This window comes from Columba livia, chromosome 15 (assembly GCF_036013475.1).
Source record: "Columba livia isolate bColLiv1 breed racing homer chromosome 15, bColLiv1.pat.W.v2, whole genome shotgun sequence".
Lineage (NCBI taxonomy): Eukaryota > Metazoa > Chordata > Aves > Columbiformes > Columbidae > Columba > Columba livia.
In genome coordinates this window covers 1266225-1283738 of record NC_088616.1, presented here as the reverse complement: position 1 = coordinate 1283738, position 17514 = coordinate 1266225, and the positions used below count along the sequence as shown (strand labels likewise).

The following is a 17514-nucleotide window of genomic DNA, read 5'->3' as shown; positions in this document are numbered from 1 at the left end:
AAGGATCCCGCAAGTTTTTTCAAACGATCTGGTTATTTTTCGTGATTCTCACAGAAATGCTTATCATTGTTATTTTGTATATTCAGCTCTCAATTCATTCAGTACAGTCATACGAACTACTAGAAACAACGTCTTACGTGGCATGATGCCCTGGTCCACCAGCTGCTCCCGTGTCCGTCGCTGTTGCAGCCTCAGCTGAAGCACTGCCAAAAGAGACCATTCATTCACATGTGAGAACACCATCCCTCTGAAGGACAAAAAACAGTCAAAACATACCAAGTATTTCAACTTTAGAAATACTTTTTGTATGTGTGTAGACTGACAGTAACCTCTACGACACCGATCGTTAAGGATTAACTGCTATTAACACAGTTTGGAGCCATTGCTTCCCCTGGTTTGATTGCAGTGTGCTGCTTTCTGGTCACATCTGCTAAAGGGACATACATCACACATACATCCACTCTTCCCATCGGGGCGGCCTCACGAGAGGGATCCAGAATACAGCTAAACCTAGGAGTTAGTCTTCCCCTTATAGCACTACTGTTAGATAATAGATCCAATAAAACATTGTGAGGTATAAGGAGTTTATACCATGAACTGGAACACATATTGATTATATAGCCTGCTTATGTCTTAGACCAATCTTACATGACTATACCATGCCGAAATAGAAATTATGTTTGCAGAGCATTTTAAAAGCAAGGCTTTATGTGTTTGGTTGATCATTTTTCCTTAAGGATTTTTTTGATATAACAGTGTATTGTACATTTAAATAAATCCTGCTGAAACACAAGGACCTGAAGAGGAGCCAGATTGCACCTGGTGTTTTATAAAACACCAAAACAGTGATTCAATCGGGAACAGAATTTATCATGTCTCTGAACGCCAGAAAATGCTGTTCTCCTGATTAAGTGTTATAATCATTTCAAGGCCCAAATCAATCCGATACTGTCAAAAACCGTTTACTGTTTCAGAGGTAACTTATGTTTCAGTACATTTCATAAAACGTACAAAGGTTCTCATCTTATTGTTACTGTAAGAACAACCGATGTGACACACATTAAATAGTACGCCAGGAACTGCACAAAACCAGGGGCACGGACACAAAGGCTGGATTTCAAAGGTCAGGGCTTTTTTGGAAATGTTCCCAGAAGAAAAACCCAAGGTAGACATTTGTTCCTTCTGTTGTGCCCTTTTGTTTCTGTACTGATGTAGCAGAGAGCTTCATTATTTCTTCAACACATACAGCCATCACCCTCAGGTGAAATTGCATCTTTTGAACACGAGATGGTCAAGAAACAAAACACATTAAAGATGTGATATTTACATTCCTAAATCCTGCGTCGCCAGCTTATTATGGATGTACGATTATGACGTGCTGTTCCCATTGTATTCCACAAGGAAGCAAAACAAACTAATGTATTGTCTAAAACATCAAAATGAATGTAATTTCTAAAAAATTACGCTAAGGACCAAGTTCATTGTTTCCAGAACTGAAAAGGAACCAGCCTATTTCCTGTGCTGCGGTACAGGAAGGATACTCCTCTGACTAAGGCATTAGAGCAGGAATAGCAAGTCCTGAAAACAAGGACATTATTTTCTTGTGTCACACAAACACTGAGGATTGAAGCACAAACAGCGTGGGGCTGCGGCACGGCGGTTCTGCTCGGACCCCGCGGCACTGGTGCACCAGAGCGGCCAAGGACCGCGACGGGAGGATGCAAAAGGGACAACTGTAAAATGTAAATTGTTGGAAAGTCATTCATTCCTCTGGGAACTTGAAAATACCTCCAAGAAAGTGTCAATTAAGAAAAATAAGGTATTGGGTCAGGACTTTGCCCATTCCTACAGAAATGGACATTTTAATGGAAACGCATTTTTAGCAGACCATATAGTGTTATGATGTTTAAGCTTCTGTCCCTGGGACTGCTTCTAAGAACGTCCTACTGAGCACTGAGAAAGGCACCGACTGCTGTGGTGTTTGCAAAAACCTCAGGGGCTCTTGTTTTGATTCTCTCGCTTACAAGTGTAAAATCAAGAAAGCTCAGAGTTAGTCTTAAAACTAAACAGGCAATCCCTTTAAAAATCTTAAGAAAGTTCTAGCCATCCACAAGAGGTGAGAGAGTTCACAAACAGCCCGGCAAGACTACCCTATTTCAGACCTAATATTCTTGAGGAGAGGAAAACTGGGCTTGGTGCTGTTCCTGGCTCAAACCACGCGTCCTTTAACACGCCGAGGAAGCCATGGGAAAGGGCTGAAAAGCATGTCCTGCGCGGGGCAGGAATCTCCTACATGCTGTACAGATATATTTGGTCCAAATTTATACCATACTTAAATGTGGCTTTCTTGGAAGGCTAAACACACTACAGATGTGCCACAAGTCAGTTCTAAACATACGCCTCTTTATTTCAGGCTCAGGGCTCCAAGGAAAAGGCCCTGCGCCAACACCAGTAACGCCCAGGGCAGAGCCCATACACAACATCAGACACAGCAACTGAATCACAATTAGTATTTTCTTCAATCTCATCACCTGGAACACAGCGGATCAACAAGTGAATATTACGACGGGTGCAAGAATGTTATCACTGATGGGAGTCATGTACCAACATAAGACAGGCAAGTCATCTATTAAAAAATAATGCATTTGTGGTACATGGCAGTTCTGATTTCTGATATGCTTTTTTCTCATAGTTTCTATTTTACTGAGCTTTATAAGAGAACCTGGTTTGTAGGTGTAGCCGGCTCAGCTGTGGTTACCCCAGCACTGCTAGTACGGTGCTTTCCAATGGCAGCAAACAGAAGTGGGGAAGTTAAACAGCTTCAAACTGCCCTTGGCACTGTAAAACGATCACACTTCTGCAGAGCTGGTAACGAACACCTGAAAGCCCTCACTAATTCACCAAGTTGTACAGCTGGCTAAATTGGAAACTTATTTTGGTAGGAAGCGCATACACCTACCCTATGAAACCTACAGATAACAGATACTTGTTCTTCATCTTATTAGACTTACTCAAAATTCTGCAGTAATATCACTGCAATCTCAAATGTGATGTGCAAAATAATTTGACAGTGTTTTCTAAAGAAATTAGTTTAACTGTTAGAATTACATATAAAGGGGCAGAGTTTTATCAGAAATTTATTCTTTATTAATTAGCGGTCTGGCTCTCCCAAATCCAGATATTGACGTGACTCTCAGATAAGGCTTTTCATCTTTCCTACACGAAGGATCAGACTTGTATTCGTCTGCCCCAAGATAGACGATGCCCACTGTTAGGTCCCATGGCTGGACTGGACAGTCTCAACGCACCTCACCGGCTCAGCGTTTAGCAACTATCGCATTTTCATTGTTCACTGGTGAGACTGTGGGATGAAAATGATCAGAAAGGCTTTCACAAACAATTCCCAAATGAAGAAAGTTTAAAAACAGTTTGGTGTCCCATTGTTTTTGTTGTTGTTTGAATGTTGAACGCATGAGAAAAGAAAAGGAAGTTTCTAAACAGAAACTAATTGTGAACAAACCCCCTAAATATGTTATTTTAAAACACCTGTCCCTGAGCTGCACGGCGACGGGGCCAAAGAGGACACGGGTCACGGGGCTGTGCCGGAGCAGGTCACACTGCAGTGACCTTTCCATTGTCGCTGCCGCGCGACGGACTGAGCCCTGCACAGGATCTTTATACCCGAGATTCACCTGGAGCGGGTAAAAAAGAAGAGAACAGCAATGAGGTTTGTGAAAAGCTCCAAAGGAAATGAGGACCCACTAAAAGCAGCTCAGAGAACAGCCAGAAAGACATGGCAAGTGGGAGCCATGGAAACTAAATCACAAGTTTTCAATAAGGAAAATGTGATGAAACTATCTTCAAAGAATGGCCGAGGTGAGAATGGAACACAGCTTTGCACTTTTGGCACAGAACTGCTGATTTATTGCAGGGAGAAACTCTCTGCAGAATAGAACGTGGGTTGGTTTAAAACTAATGTCATTAAATCTAATACAGACTCTGCTTATCATACATACAGATATCCACATAGCAAGAGACTTCTAGAACAGCAACGCACACAGAGGTAAACCTAATAAAGATTCCAAAAAACTCTAAAAACCACAGAGACCTTAGGCAAAGTTATGATACTGCACTATTTGCTCTGGTGTTGGGGGGCTGCTGGTGTGCTTGTTTGCTTGTTTGTTTGTTTTGGGGTGTTTTTTTTGCCCTTTATTACAAAGAACCGCTCACAGACACAGTGTGGAACCTGCGGAAGGGAGAACCCAGAATGCATGAGGTGCTGCAAAACCAAGTTCCCCTTAGCACGGTACTTACTCAAACACCATCTTTAACAGATTGTTCTTATCAGAGTAAATCCACTCAGCTTGTTGCCCCATAATTTACACCTCACTTTCACACTTGTAAAATCAGGTAGTTACCTGCCTCACATCTAAAATCATCTCCAAAATAAAGGCCCAGAGTTGACAAAGATTTAGGTGTTAACACACTATGAACATCAGTAATACTGTTCCTCATATTTAAAATGTATGTGCAAAAGAAGGGCCATGTTAACACTGCTGGGCAAAAGCAGTTGCTAAAAGACGACACAGATATTAGGCACTTCACACTGTCTGGCAGGAATCCCCCTCACACCGCGGCAGCTCTAAGAAATTGTCCTTGCATAAAAGCCACACAGAGGTCAGTGAGGCTCCCGTCCGGGCGGAGGGGGAGTGCAACGGAGGGTGCTCTTTGTTATTTTCAAGTCAGTGTATGATTTTAAGATTAACACTTTTAACACCATGTGAAGAGATTCCAAAATTTCCATGTGTTTTCTTCAGTCAATAAAATGATCATTACATCTTAGATCGCTTATTTAATACTTAGTGACAAAACCCAAAAGCATAAATTCCTTGTCGCAGTAAGAACGGCCGGTTATCTGACTGTCATAAAGTCTGACTGCCCTGGAGTTCCACCTTTTCACCGCCTGAAAACCTGAGTGCCGGGGCTGCTGCTCCCAGTCCTGCAGCTGCTGTGCCAGCACTGCGGGGAGCGGGGATGCCGGCTACAAAAGGGCTAACCAAAGCACTCAATCATTTTGAAACATATTTCTATATAGCAATATATAAGGTTAACTGCCTGTTTCCAACCGGTGAGTACTGTTGAGATTCACACACGCTGACAAATGACCCAAGGCAGCGGATCCCGCACATAGGAGCGCCAGCACAACCCGGCAGGTCAGCGAGGACAGCTGGGCTGGGCAGGAGCAGGACGGGAGACACGCGGAGCAGCTCGGCCAGGGCTCACCCGCAAACGGATACCTGTTATTAAATCACCCGGGACAAACAGCTACTGTCAAAGTTGAGCAAGTCACTTCTGTTGCTAATCTGTAATTTGTAGCCTATGGAAAAGACGTCTCAAAAGTAGTGCTATACAATCACAAGCACTGGAATGTAAAGAGGCCAAAAATAAATGGATAGTTGTCCTGCAGGAACAGTGCTATCTGCACTGATTGACAGGCTGTCACCACTGCTGCTTGCCTTGAAAAACACCAGAACCCACACTGTGCACAGTTCCAGCACTAATAATTCCACATCTCACACAGCTAATGACATAGCCTATTAGTTACAAATCAAATTTACGTTTTGTCTTTCTATAGAAGGTACTATGAAACAGCAAAAAGCTGTAGACATTTAACAGTTACAGGGGCTCATTTGACAGCATACAGCTCTTTCAAACGACAGCAAAAGAAAAAGAAATCCACATTTTTTTACATTTTGTATGTCATCATCTCATTATTTCTTGCGAAGTTAAAATCCACTGGATATTGGCTATTTAAACCCTTAAAACTGCAAGTAAAAATGGGAAAATGTAATGTCCAAGATTCCTGCGTATCCCTTGGAAATTTCCAAGGCGGCGTCGCCGCGGCGCAGGCTGCCGGGCTGCCATGGCAACACCGCGCCAGGGCCTGCGCACCGCAGCGGGCTACGCAGAGAGCACCACTGCTTGCTGCCCGCCTAAAACGGGCTTTATGCAGCCGTGGTCTCCAGCACGCTGAGGGGGAAACACAACAGACGTTAACAGACGTCCCGGCTGCAATGGCGCTGCAGGAGATGGACTGTTCTGCTGCACCCCGGATCCAAAGTGATTTGTAACCAGTTATTTGGCACCAGGACTACAACATAAACACAAGTGCATGAGGAGGAGGTGGCAGTGAAGTAGAGGAGAGTCTGTTTTCAGAGGGCGGGTGCACTGTGCATCAGCTTTGTATCAGAATGCTGGCCCAGCCCCACAGAACAGCTGCAGAGCTGCAGAAATCAAGTATGGAGGACTTAACCCTGCGCCTCTTCCAGCTGTTACCCTGGCACCCTAAACACCGTCTGCTTGGACTCAAAAGTCTATACGGCATATTCTAAACACCGCAGTTTACACGGAGTTAATCATCCCGAGACAGACGTTTTGCTTTCTCCCAGTTGTGACTGCTTCTCCCTCAACTCCACATGGGGTGGTGTTCTCTATTTATAATTCATTGAATGCTTTACTGAGACAGAAACGGTTCATCTTTTCAAATAATATTTGTTCTGTGAATAGCACTAAAAAGTTAATAAATGGAATATTTTGTTTGTTAAGGAAAAGAGAGAGCAGGTGCTATGCAGGGCACACATTTCAGGGAGGTTATGGAATACGGCAGCTAGTTCGCACCTGGCATTGCTCACTGCACGTGTCCAGGCAGAAATCCGGCAGTGCAGCGTTCTCCGTTTCTACGGCATGCCAAAGGAGGAAGGAAAGAAGAAAGGAAGGAGGGGAAAAGCCATGACAATATTTAGCTACCTGTAATCTGTTGGAAGTGATTCTCAATGAGATACACAGCATTTTAAAGATAAAATGCATTTAAAGTTGTGGTGCTCACTTCCCATCAGCCTGAAAATGGTGATACAGTATGGTAAATACTCTCCATTTAAAAATAAAAATAATGCATCACTAAAAAATCAGACATCATTTAAACATGAGTGAATATGTTATACTGGCTTCAGTCCTCAAAACTTTCACATTTGCTGGAGTATAATTTAAATGTTTTACTCATTTTTTCTTGTTTTTGTAAAAACCCCCTTATTTTATATACTTTTAATGTTCTTTTTTCCATTACTGGATATGTTATTTTACTGCTAAGACTATATCCAAAATAATTAGAGAAGTGAAACAGCCTCTGATGCATGCTGAAGTGATCATCCAGTTCTACTTTCATTTCAGTTCAGAAATGTTCTGATAAACGTTCTGATGTGAGCAGCGTCTCCTGAGGGCCATTTCAGAGAAACTTCACAATTCTGGAGGGAAACCCTGCAGGACCTCCAAATCTTCCCAATCATACCCCTGTGCTTTCAAGCTCTTTCTGTAAGCCAGTAACGATGCACACGGAACCGCTGCCAGAAGCAGCATCAGCACACTGAAAGCAGCAAACAATAGGCTGGATGGGAAAGATAGCTAACTGCAAACATTTAAAACACAAATATAAAGCATAACATTATCATCAGTGGAGAAGCTTCTAATGACTGGGATATAGGACAATCTGTATTGTAGCCTATTGCTATGGAACATGTTGCTTAGAAACAAGCCAGAACATACACAAGCCTCCAAACACATGACCGCAACATCTGCCGGATGAATATACACATATGCGCATGGATATGTAAAAAGCAAAATCTATACTTTTCGCAATTTGGTTTAAACCTTTAAAATGAGAAAAATCACTACCATCCTGGGTGGAAATTCTGGATAAACACGTGGATCCACAGTGATCCACACCACCAAACACATGGATCTCCAGTGATCCACACCACCAAGCATGTGGATTCACAGTGATCCACACCACCAAACACATGGATTCACAGCGATCCACACCACCGAGCACGTGGATTCACAGCGATCCACACCACTGAGCATGTGGATCCACAGTGATCCACACCACCGAGCACATGGATCCACAGTGATCCACACCACCAAACACGTGTATCTGGGGGAGGTGCTGCCTGCAGACCGGGGTGTCAGCGATGTCCCTGTGTCCACAACACCAGATCCCTGCAGGTGCTTGCTCAGTGTGTGAGTTGGTGGCTTATGGTGACAGCAAAGCTGCTGTGTTAAGAAGGACTCTGCATTAAAAAGGCTGAGGTACATACATGTTTTCTCAGATACTTTGTGAAAGGAAAGAAGAAAACCTCCAGCACAGCAACAAACTCATGGTTTCACATGTGGTTTCATAACTTCATATGATCTGAGACAGGATTAGCGATGAGAAGACAAGGGTCCCGCAGCCGCAGGGGCTTCTGTTGCAGCAGCACTGGCCGAGCCGCAGCCTGGCGGGTCAGTGCTCCGACCCGGCGGAACAAACAGTCTGGCGATGCCTGCTCCCGGGCCCCGGCTCTGCCGGCAGGGCAGGAGGTGCCGGTACCGGGGCACGGCTCAGGCTCCACCTGCCTTGTGTCAAACCTTTCCCAAATCTTGCGGCTGCCATAGCAAGTTTCCACAGAACTCTGGGTTAGCCGCTGTATCCTCTGATTGCATGCAGATCACACACAACATTGCATTAATACCTTGTGGCCTCAGTTTGCCCAAGTATTTAAGCATGTGTTTGTTATAATGGGGATTACCTACTATTGACTCTTCATTTAAGTGCTACACTGAAGAAGGAAATTTTGCAGAATAAGTGCTGATATACTTGTAAAACACACAATTATTCCACTGTCGTTAAAGACTATTTATGGTACATACATAAAGTTAAGAATTCTAACACAGCCTCACAGGATCATTACATTGAATTTATAGTGCTTCCTTTATTAACTAAGACGACATATTTTTCTCATTATCTGTATCTCAATAAACATATCTGATAGGCTGCCACTGATAAAGGGTCTTAAAAACACCTCCAAAGAACGTGTTACCAAACTTGGAGGTTTTTTCCAACAAACAAACAATAAACCAGACACAAAACCAAACGCAGCAAACCAACAGCAGAATCCAAGTCTAACGTGTCCCGGCAGGAGAGCAGCAGAGGTCGAGAGTATCACCAATACTCAACATGCCAGCAACAGCAGGAAATCTGTTAAATAAACAATTCTCATGCAATATTGATTTGATTGCAAGAGAGGAAGGGAAGAAACCCTTCCTGAGTAAATCTGGTAAGCTATTAACCAGGCAGCGTGAGGCCATTTCCAGTAAGCACCTGAGGAATTCACTCATTCCATCCTGTATCCTGTTTCTAGCACTTGCCAGTCTCCAGTTCCTCACAAAACAGCAAAATTAAAGAGCGATGTAAGTCCGGGAAATAGATTATGTTCCAAGGTGGAAAGAACATTTCCTTCCTGGTTGGTTTGTTTTTTCCTTACAGTAACCTGCAGGCCACTTTGAAGCCCACACTGATCTATGAAAAACATGGTGCAAACAAACTGATCCAATCTTCTTTTAAGTCCCAGCTGAGACAGCACCATCCTGATTTGTTTCACCAATTTAACGCTGCGTCTTCAGAGTCCTGCGTGGTCACACACTCCTGCAGGAGCTCGGTCTGTACATTAAAACAGTTTAGGGCACAAGGCAAGAGCTTCTAAACTCACTCCTCAGTTGGAATCCTGATCTGCAGCCTAAATATATTCCTAATTCCCAATATATGTATTGTTGATGATATCAACTCTTTTTTACTAACTGTATGCACAACAATGTCCTGATTTCATTGAAGGCTTGTGACTTGAATATTCTAAATGCTATGGCCCCTTACTCAACATTAGAAGTCAATGCTACAGGAATTTCTGAGAAAGCCGTATAGTTAGCACTGTAAACTTAAAGGTAATTGAGATAAAACAGATAAAATTAAGAACTGTTTGCACAGGACAACATGTAACGATAACATGAGAGCAATTTACAAGAAAGTAGGGTAATTGAGAGGATTTCTTCCTGTGCTGTAGGATTCTATAATGTGTATCTTCTAATAATACTCATTGGCCCAAGCAAAGAAAAAAATTCATCCTTCTAATCTAACTTTCCAAGGCTCTCAGTATTAATTTGCTGAAGACAGCGTTGGGATTTGTGCTTCCATCAAAAGCCTCTTTCATTACAAAGAAATACTACCCAAACCCCAAAGAACTGCACCTAACAACTCTCCTAAGGTTTCATTGCTGCAATAAGCACACTGGGCTATCTCAGGACTTTTAGATCAGTCAAACCTGTGCAGAACAGATTGTGCAGCACAGGCTGGAGCACGTTCCGAGCTACTCAACCTCTGGGTGCTTCAGTTTTGCCAGTAGAATTATATTTTCAATTTTGGCAGTTTAAACCATTCACAGATGATATTCATAAGGATTCTTGTGTCCTAACAAAAAGGGCTGAGGCTTCAGGTGGCAAGAGCAGTCACACCATTTCAGTTAAAGGAAAAAGGGAGGGAGGGGGAAGAAGAAAAAGAGGCAGAATGGCACAAGCTATTTCAGAATATACTGTTCCAGAAAATAATCAGTGGTTTAATGTTACTTATAGTGTTATTTAAATAGGATGAAATTAAAAACTGCAATTGAATTTTTTAAAAAAAATACAAAATCCCCAAAATATTTATTTCGTAACATTATAAACTGAAAAGTTGAAGCTCTGTTTTAGTGTCTTTTAGATGCAACTCAAGCAGATTTGCAATGTTTTCAATAATTCATTCTATATGCTACAAGAAAGAAAATGTTTGTTTTTTCTAGGCTTCAGAAAGAGGAAAGGCTGGAAGATGGGATCCTGTAGTCATCCACACTCCCAAAAAAGGTTCATTATTTTAATCATTGAGCTGCCAATCTCAAGAGAGATAAAAGCAATGTTCACTGAGGAAGAGTGAAAATGGAAAACAGGTACTACAGCAAAGACAGTCATTGCGGAAAACAATTATATCTGCTTTTATGCACTGAATAATTTAAACTCTAAAATATTAATGAATTTAGACTGGAAGACTGTCACATAATTGCAGATTTTTGCTACTCTGACCATCATTATCGCACTGTACGCTCCTTCATCCACTTTCTAGTTAACCAACATCAACATCTGCAAAGGCTGAAGACACAATTACTGGGGTCACTCATTACCCACCGACCCTACCCGCCATGCTCGTTTTCACACGTCTGTCTCCCTTCACTCCATGGCAGCTCACATGAGCTGCGAGTTTTTCCTACAGTTTGCTGACTCCTCTGAACCTCCCGCAGAGCCCAGCGCTGGACGGGAGCTGCGGGCAGACCGAGCGGGAGCTGCGGGCAGACCGAGCGGGAGCTGCAAAGAGACCGAGCGGGAGCTGCGGGGAGACCGAGCGGGAGCTGCAAAGAGACCGAGCGGGAGCTGCAAAGAGACCGAGCGGGAGCTGCAAGGCGGCTGCCCTGGCGCAGCAGCCCCTGCCGCCCCCTCTCCACCCCTGTGCCCACCAGCACTGTCCTGCTGCATGGGAAGCGTAGCTTGGGCTCTCAGCCACGGGCATCACACTCAACAGATTATTATCTGTCCTTCCAATCAATAAGAAACCTTTGATATCAGCACATTATATACAAATCCATGATTTCTCTAGCCCTAACTTAGAGCTAAGGGGTTTTTTAAATCAATTGTGAGTTACTGAATTCAATAATGAATATGGGCTATCTTTTTGACATTTTAAACATTATTAATATCCAAATTTCACAGCAAACAAACCCCCCAAACAACCCAGCGTTCAAATTCTCAGAGAGGCGTGATCTGATGTGGAAGAGGGAAAACCAGCAGTCTTGCCACAACACCAAGGAGGAAACCTCTGAACCACCAGACAATCCAGAGATCTCTGGAATAAGAGCCAAGGCAGAGTGCTGTAAAAGGAAAGACAGAAATTTGTCTACTACAAATACAGTTTGTTTCTGATGGAGAAGTGGAGTTCGAGCAGCAGAGCCGGGATGCTCCCGTGCCCCGGGTGCTCAGTGCAGGCTGAGACAGCTTCAAATCCAGCTGCTATAGCACCTGCTGCCAGCTGCAAGTAACGCTCCAAATACCCTCAACTATTGCTATTTTACAAACTCACGCTTGTGCATTATGCCAATTTAAAGCACAGTCTAAACCCGACCATTTAAGCAGACATAACATAATTTGAAAAGCATACATCTGGAAAGCAGAGTCAAAGCTAATCTAAAATACGAAGGGAGAAGGGAATTCTAGAGAAAGACATCTAAGAGAAGCACTGTTGAAAATGAGGTCATAATACATGCCTAAAACTAAGGTTTGTGGGGTTTTATTTTTAATAATGTCCTATTTAATGACATTTATTTCATTATCTTTATTTCAATAGTGACATTCTGAAGCATTTTGTGAAATATTTACAGAACCATTTCAGAGTACTTCATGTATTCAGCACTAAATGCTACTCCGAAAAGACAACTTAACCACTGATTTTTCTTCATACTACAATTTCTATTAGGCCATTATCAATTGTTATTTTAATAGTCCCAGGTAAATTCTAAATTTAGCTTTTAGCAGCCTTTTAAGAGGGAAAACAATGCCTGATATAACGTACGAAAATTCTCCCCGCCATGCTGCACTACACCACAAATGCTGGTGAACCGAACCTGCCCATTACTTCTGCATTTTCTGTCCCCAAGCAGCAAGCGACTGACCTTCCTTGAGACTCTTCTGGCCGCTGGCCTCAAGGCATTCCTTCTCCTTCAGTGCCTGCACCGCTCCCGCAGGCAAAATCTCGGAGAAGCCCTGTTGCTGCTTCTTGGAGCTATCGATCATGATGAGAACCCTTCAGAATGGCAACATCCAGCAAAGGAAAGATAACCCAATTGTGAGCGAGCAGCACGCCGCCGTCCCGAGCGCCGCTCACGGGTCCCGTCTCGTCAGGAGCGAGCAGGGTGGGTGTTTTCAGGCGCTCGCGGCCATCGCCAGCAGGAGCGGGTGCCCTGCGGAGCCGCGGGGCTGCGGGCACGGAGCTGCGGAGCAGAGCCCGGAGCCCAGATCCCACCTCTTTTCCTAGACAACCACTCCCCCTGTTCCTCCAGTCACGCTCGCTTCCTCTGCACATTCGCCTTTCAACGTGCGGCTCCATGGTCAATCATTTGACAAAGAGTGAGTCAAGCAGTTAAAAATAAATCCAGCAGTTGCTGAAGGAGCAGTATCCGCTGATACCTATGACAAATTGCTGCTGAGGACTCTCTCCCTTTCCCCTCCTCCTCCCTTCCCCCAGCGCCCGAACGCCGCAGCCGGCAGCACGAGTACTTGGTGTGTGCCGCCTGGCACAGCCGCTGCTCCCGGAGTGTCACCAGCAAACAAAGCTGCACCGTGGCCTTTGCAAAGGTTACTGGAGGAACCTCCCCGCCCCGGCTCTGCTTTCACACACATTCATCTGGCAGAGCTGAGTGGGCAAACCAGCGATTATTTCCATGTCTTTCCCTGCAGCGTAAGACAGATTCTATTTCTTGCTGTATTCTTTTCCTTTTTGCATCACAGTTACACATCTCATCATTCCCAGCAGTTTTAGGAGGATTTGCTCGCCCAGATTCTCATCTGCCACTCTCTCCAGTGTCTCCCTTTTATCTTACACAAGTCATCAACTTCAGTACCAACCTGCAAGATTCTGGAGAAAAGGATCTTCTAATTATCTGGCACTGGCCATGATGGAACAGCAGACTAGTTTGTATTTCAGGTACTTAGAGAAAATAAACTGTACATAATTCTAAGTGGCCACTACATGTCAACAAGTAACTCTAGCAGGTGCATTCTCCCTTCCCTTTGGCTGAGCCTGCTATCATTAGACATGTTTTCCACATGCCCACTTCATGTTTTAAATCCTTCAGCCTGCAATTACAAAGGACATCTCCACTCAGAAATGAAACGCTTCACTTGTATGGCATTAGATTTCAAAAGATCTCTATACAATAACACCCGGTGCAGAATTTTTACATGTGGAAACTAGAGGAAAAAATATTCATCTCGCCTCTCCGGACCTTTGTCCAAGATCAGCTCTTCACCCGAGCAGCGCGTTGGGGCGGATCACGGATCCCGGGGTGCTGCGGATCCCAAGGAGACTCACACTTACTGCGCTGGATCAACCTGACATCTAAGGAGCTGAAAACACAGGCAAAACTCCTGCAGCATAAATGATCGGAGGTAGCTCTCCCAGCGTAAAGCTTCATTGTTCGCACATAATTTGTATAAAAATTATCAGTGTCAATTAGAGTTTGCTTAAATACAAATTATAGACTATTCCAATACATTTGCTTTTGCAGTGATTTTTACTGAACACAAGAAAAAAAGGAGCTCCTCCTTCATAAAGCCAATTCCTCACTGCCTGCAGCTGGAACGCTTATTATGCGTAAGAAATAAAATTACACGTTCGGGAAAAGAAATATCCAGACAAACCGAATACAAACCATACTGCTTAAGAAACCTGTATGAACATCTGACACAGTCAGAGTTATGGATATGCCACATTGTAACTCTACATTTTTCTTGTACCAACAGAGAAGTTAACAGTTTGGATGGATTAACTGTATTCTAACAATATAACGATATGTAACAGCAGCAATTGTTTTATGGGAAGGGTACAGTACACTTCACACATTTTCTGAAAAATCAGTTTGGTCTGAAGCCATTTCCAAATGGTTCAGGGAAGAGAGCATTTTGAAATTTAAAAAATCAACATACTAATAAAGAAATCTGTAATTAAAGAATCCGAGGAGTAACACATTCTGCTCCAAACATCACAGTTCTGAAGGCAGTTCTATCTATTCCTATCTGCCTACAGTGCTTTATATAAATTAGGAGTGTACCCACCCCACAGCAGGATTTGCAGGAATGAATGTGCTTGTGCTACAGCCACGTGGAGTTAAGCCTAAAATTGTGCTTCAAATTCACCTCCCAGTTCAACACAAGCAAATATACACCCTTGAGGAAGTCTCATCAAAATCTCATTAGTAACTTGCAAATAACTTTATGAAGAAAAGCAGGAATCACAGACTTTATGGAAAATAAGAATGATGGTGTAAGGAACATTTAAGGAAGAACTGTTGTTTTTATATAACTGAAGACCTGGCGCCTGACCCCAGCAGGGGGGAAGGACCGAGACACGTCAGACTATGAATTCTTAATGTAATACGCAGCCTCTTCCTGGAATACGTACTGACACCTGTATACATGCTGATACCTGTATTGACAAGTTAACTTAGGGGGAAGCGTAGCCAAAGCACCAGGAATCCATATCTTAGATAGACTGATAAGGGGCAGGGTATTGCGTGCATCGGGATAGTCTGTAAACCCTGAAGCACCAGCCAATGGGGAACAGGGGAGGGAAACTGCGGCCGGGATTTTGGGGGGATATAAGCAGGGGGTTTGCCCTATTATGTGTGTCTGCATTTAGGTAGAACACCCGCTGTTGCAATATCATTATTAAAACATGCTTTGCCAAGAGATCCTGCCTGGGCCTATTATATTTGCAAAATAATTATTTCCTACAATGGAATTCCTGCGCAGACCAGGAGAGATGTACAGTCAAAATGATGCTGCGTGTTTTCCATGTAACCAAATATTGCAGTTGCCAATCAATGTGATAAGTTATTGAATAGCGGGGGCATAGAGAGCAACTGAAGAGGAAGAAAAGATACCTTGGAAGAAGGAAATTGGTTTTGTTCAGATTCAGTTATACTGTGAATACTGAGGATATCTGCACGTTCTGCCAAGGGAAAGTTTCTCTTAAACCCCTCCATGAAGAACGACATTTATCTCCCATGCCATTAAACAAAGACTCCTATTCCAAGGACACCTTGCTTTCCTAGCCACCTTGAATATACACTAATCCCAGCTCAACCTATAACGTCGATATACCGGCTCCTTGGGTGATACACAATATAGTTCACTATTTTTAATGATAAGACTTCAAAGAAAAAAATAAACATATCTATGAGAAAAAGTAGCTCTGTGGCATGAGAAAAGTGGGACTTGAATGGTGGGAACTTAATACTTACCCATTCGAACTACCCATTTTGTCCTAGTCAAAACATTTCTCTACAACAAGTATTAGTAAAACATTGCAACTTGTTTGTTCTTGGTCTGCTCTTTAAAGCCTTTTCTTTATTTTAGCGTTTAACACAATAAATAGAACACAACCTGTGAAATATATACCAAAAAAACTCCACTCAGTTTGAGATGCTTTTGGTTCGGTTTCCAAAAGGCAGCTAGAATGTGGATTGTCATTTGAAATTGATGGCATTATTAAAAACAGGCCAAAAAACTTCTTCAAATTGTTAAATTTTCATCTCGTCTTTCTCTTCTGTGTGCTTGAATACAGGAGGTTTCAGAATAAAAGAGAGAGAACTACTCATTTCCAAAGGAAATACTTAATGGCAAGCCCCTGTGACTTGGACATGTACCTGTTTCCAAAGAGCTATCTCTGACAGTACAAATCGCTAAATGACACTGAGGATCACACAGAAACCTGTAATGAGCCAGAAACACGAGCTCCCATCCAACGACAGACGCGTCTCTTGCAGCTGGAAACAAATCTAAAGCGGTGCAGGTTGTATCTATCAATTAGTGGTTTAAGCAATTACACACATCGGTGTACCAACCCAGAAGCTGAAGTGAAAGACACACAGCAAGCTTTTCCTTTCAATACAAATGAAACACCTTGAAATTCACATGAGGGTAGAAGTACCTCTCCTTCTAATTTGTATTGAAGTTCTATAAATTGTATACAAGTGGGTGAAATGAAGAAAAAAGGCTGCAGAACGGAACACCCCTGTCAGTTCGAAACCCCAAACCCGGTCACATCTCATTTAATAGCGATGTATTGTGCAAGCTTTTCACAAACAACTGGGTTGCTTCTAATCTAAGGTAATCCATGTTTTCTCTTTCCATCCTCCTGCACCACAGATGTTCAAGTGTTCTGCCAACCTCCAGCCTACAGAAAAAGCCTTACTCACAGGGAGGCAGTGCCGGATAGATACTCGCCAAAATCACAGCGCGCAGGATGAAACAAGAGCAACCTCGTCCCTCCCAGCGCTTATCTGCCCAAGCATCGGGACCTGCGAGTGAGATCACCGACTCCCAGCCACCTGGAACCTCATTAAACACGAGGGAACCGAGCAGCAGCCGCTTTAGCAGTGCCTTCCGACCCTTCACACCTATGGAGCTCATGCCTTTGCAATCCCATTAAAACTAACAAACAAACAGGAAAAAACCAAGCAAAAAGCCAAACCAAACCACACACACTATCCAAAAACTACAGATTAAACTCTAGACCAAAAAAAAAAATAGCCTTAGGTGTTTAATCTATTTCACTACCTAAAGATTTTGAAGTGGGGAGAAAAAGCTTAATTACTCAAACATTTATTTCATTTTGGCTTTACGCACACCTTGATGAATTTCTTGGTCCTTTAGAGTTGTGTTAGAATAATCCAGCTGTTTATCATCATGTAATAATTTCTTCACATAGGAAAACAGTGCTCTGAACACCCAAACTAAAAGATCCCTTTAAGTAATCACTGCTGTACTTTATCATTTATTTTATCACATCTT

General features: G+C 43.0%; 1 protein-coding gene across 7 annotated transcripts in view; it reads right to left on the bottom strand.

Annotated features, from left to right (window-relative positions):
* The window catches only part of MRTFB (myocardin related transcription factor B), a 79524-nt gene that overhangs the window by 33730 nt on the left and 28280 nt on the right, over positions 1–17514 (bottom strand). For 4 of the 7 annotated variants that reach the window (XM_065030428.1, XM_065030431.1, XM_065030429.1 and 1 more), the window contains exon 4: positions 138–203. In XM_065030428.1, coding sequence (XP_064886500.1) covers positions 138–203 — 66 coding nt within the window. Of the gene's footprint in view, positions 1–137; positions 204–12614; positions 13164–17514 lie in introns of those variants that run through there. The other 3 variants (XM_021293693.2, XM_021293694.2, XM_005506929.4) reach the window with 3 other exon arrangements.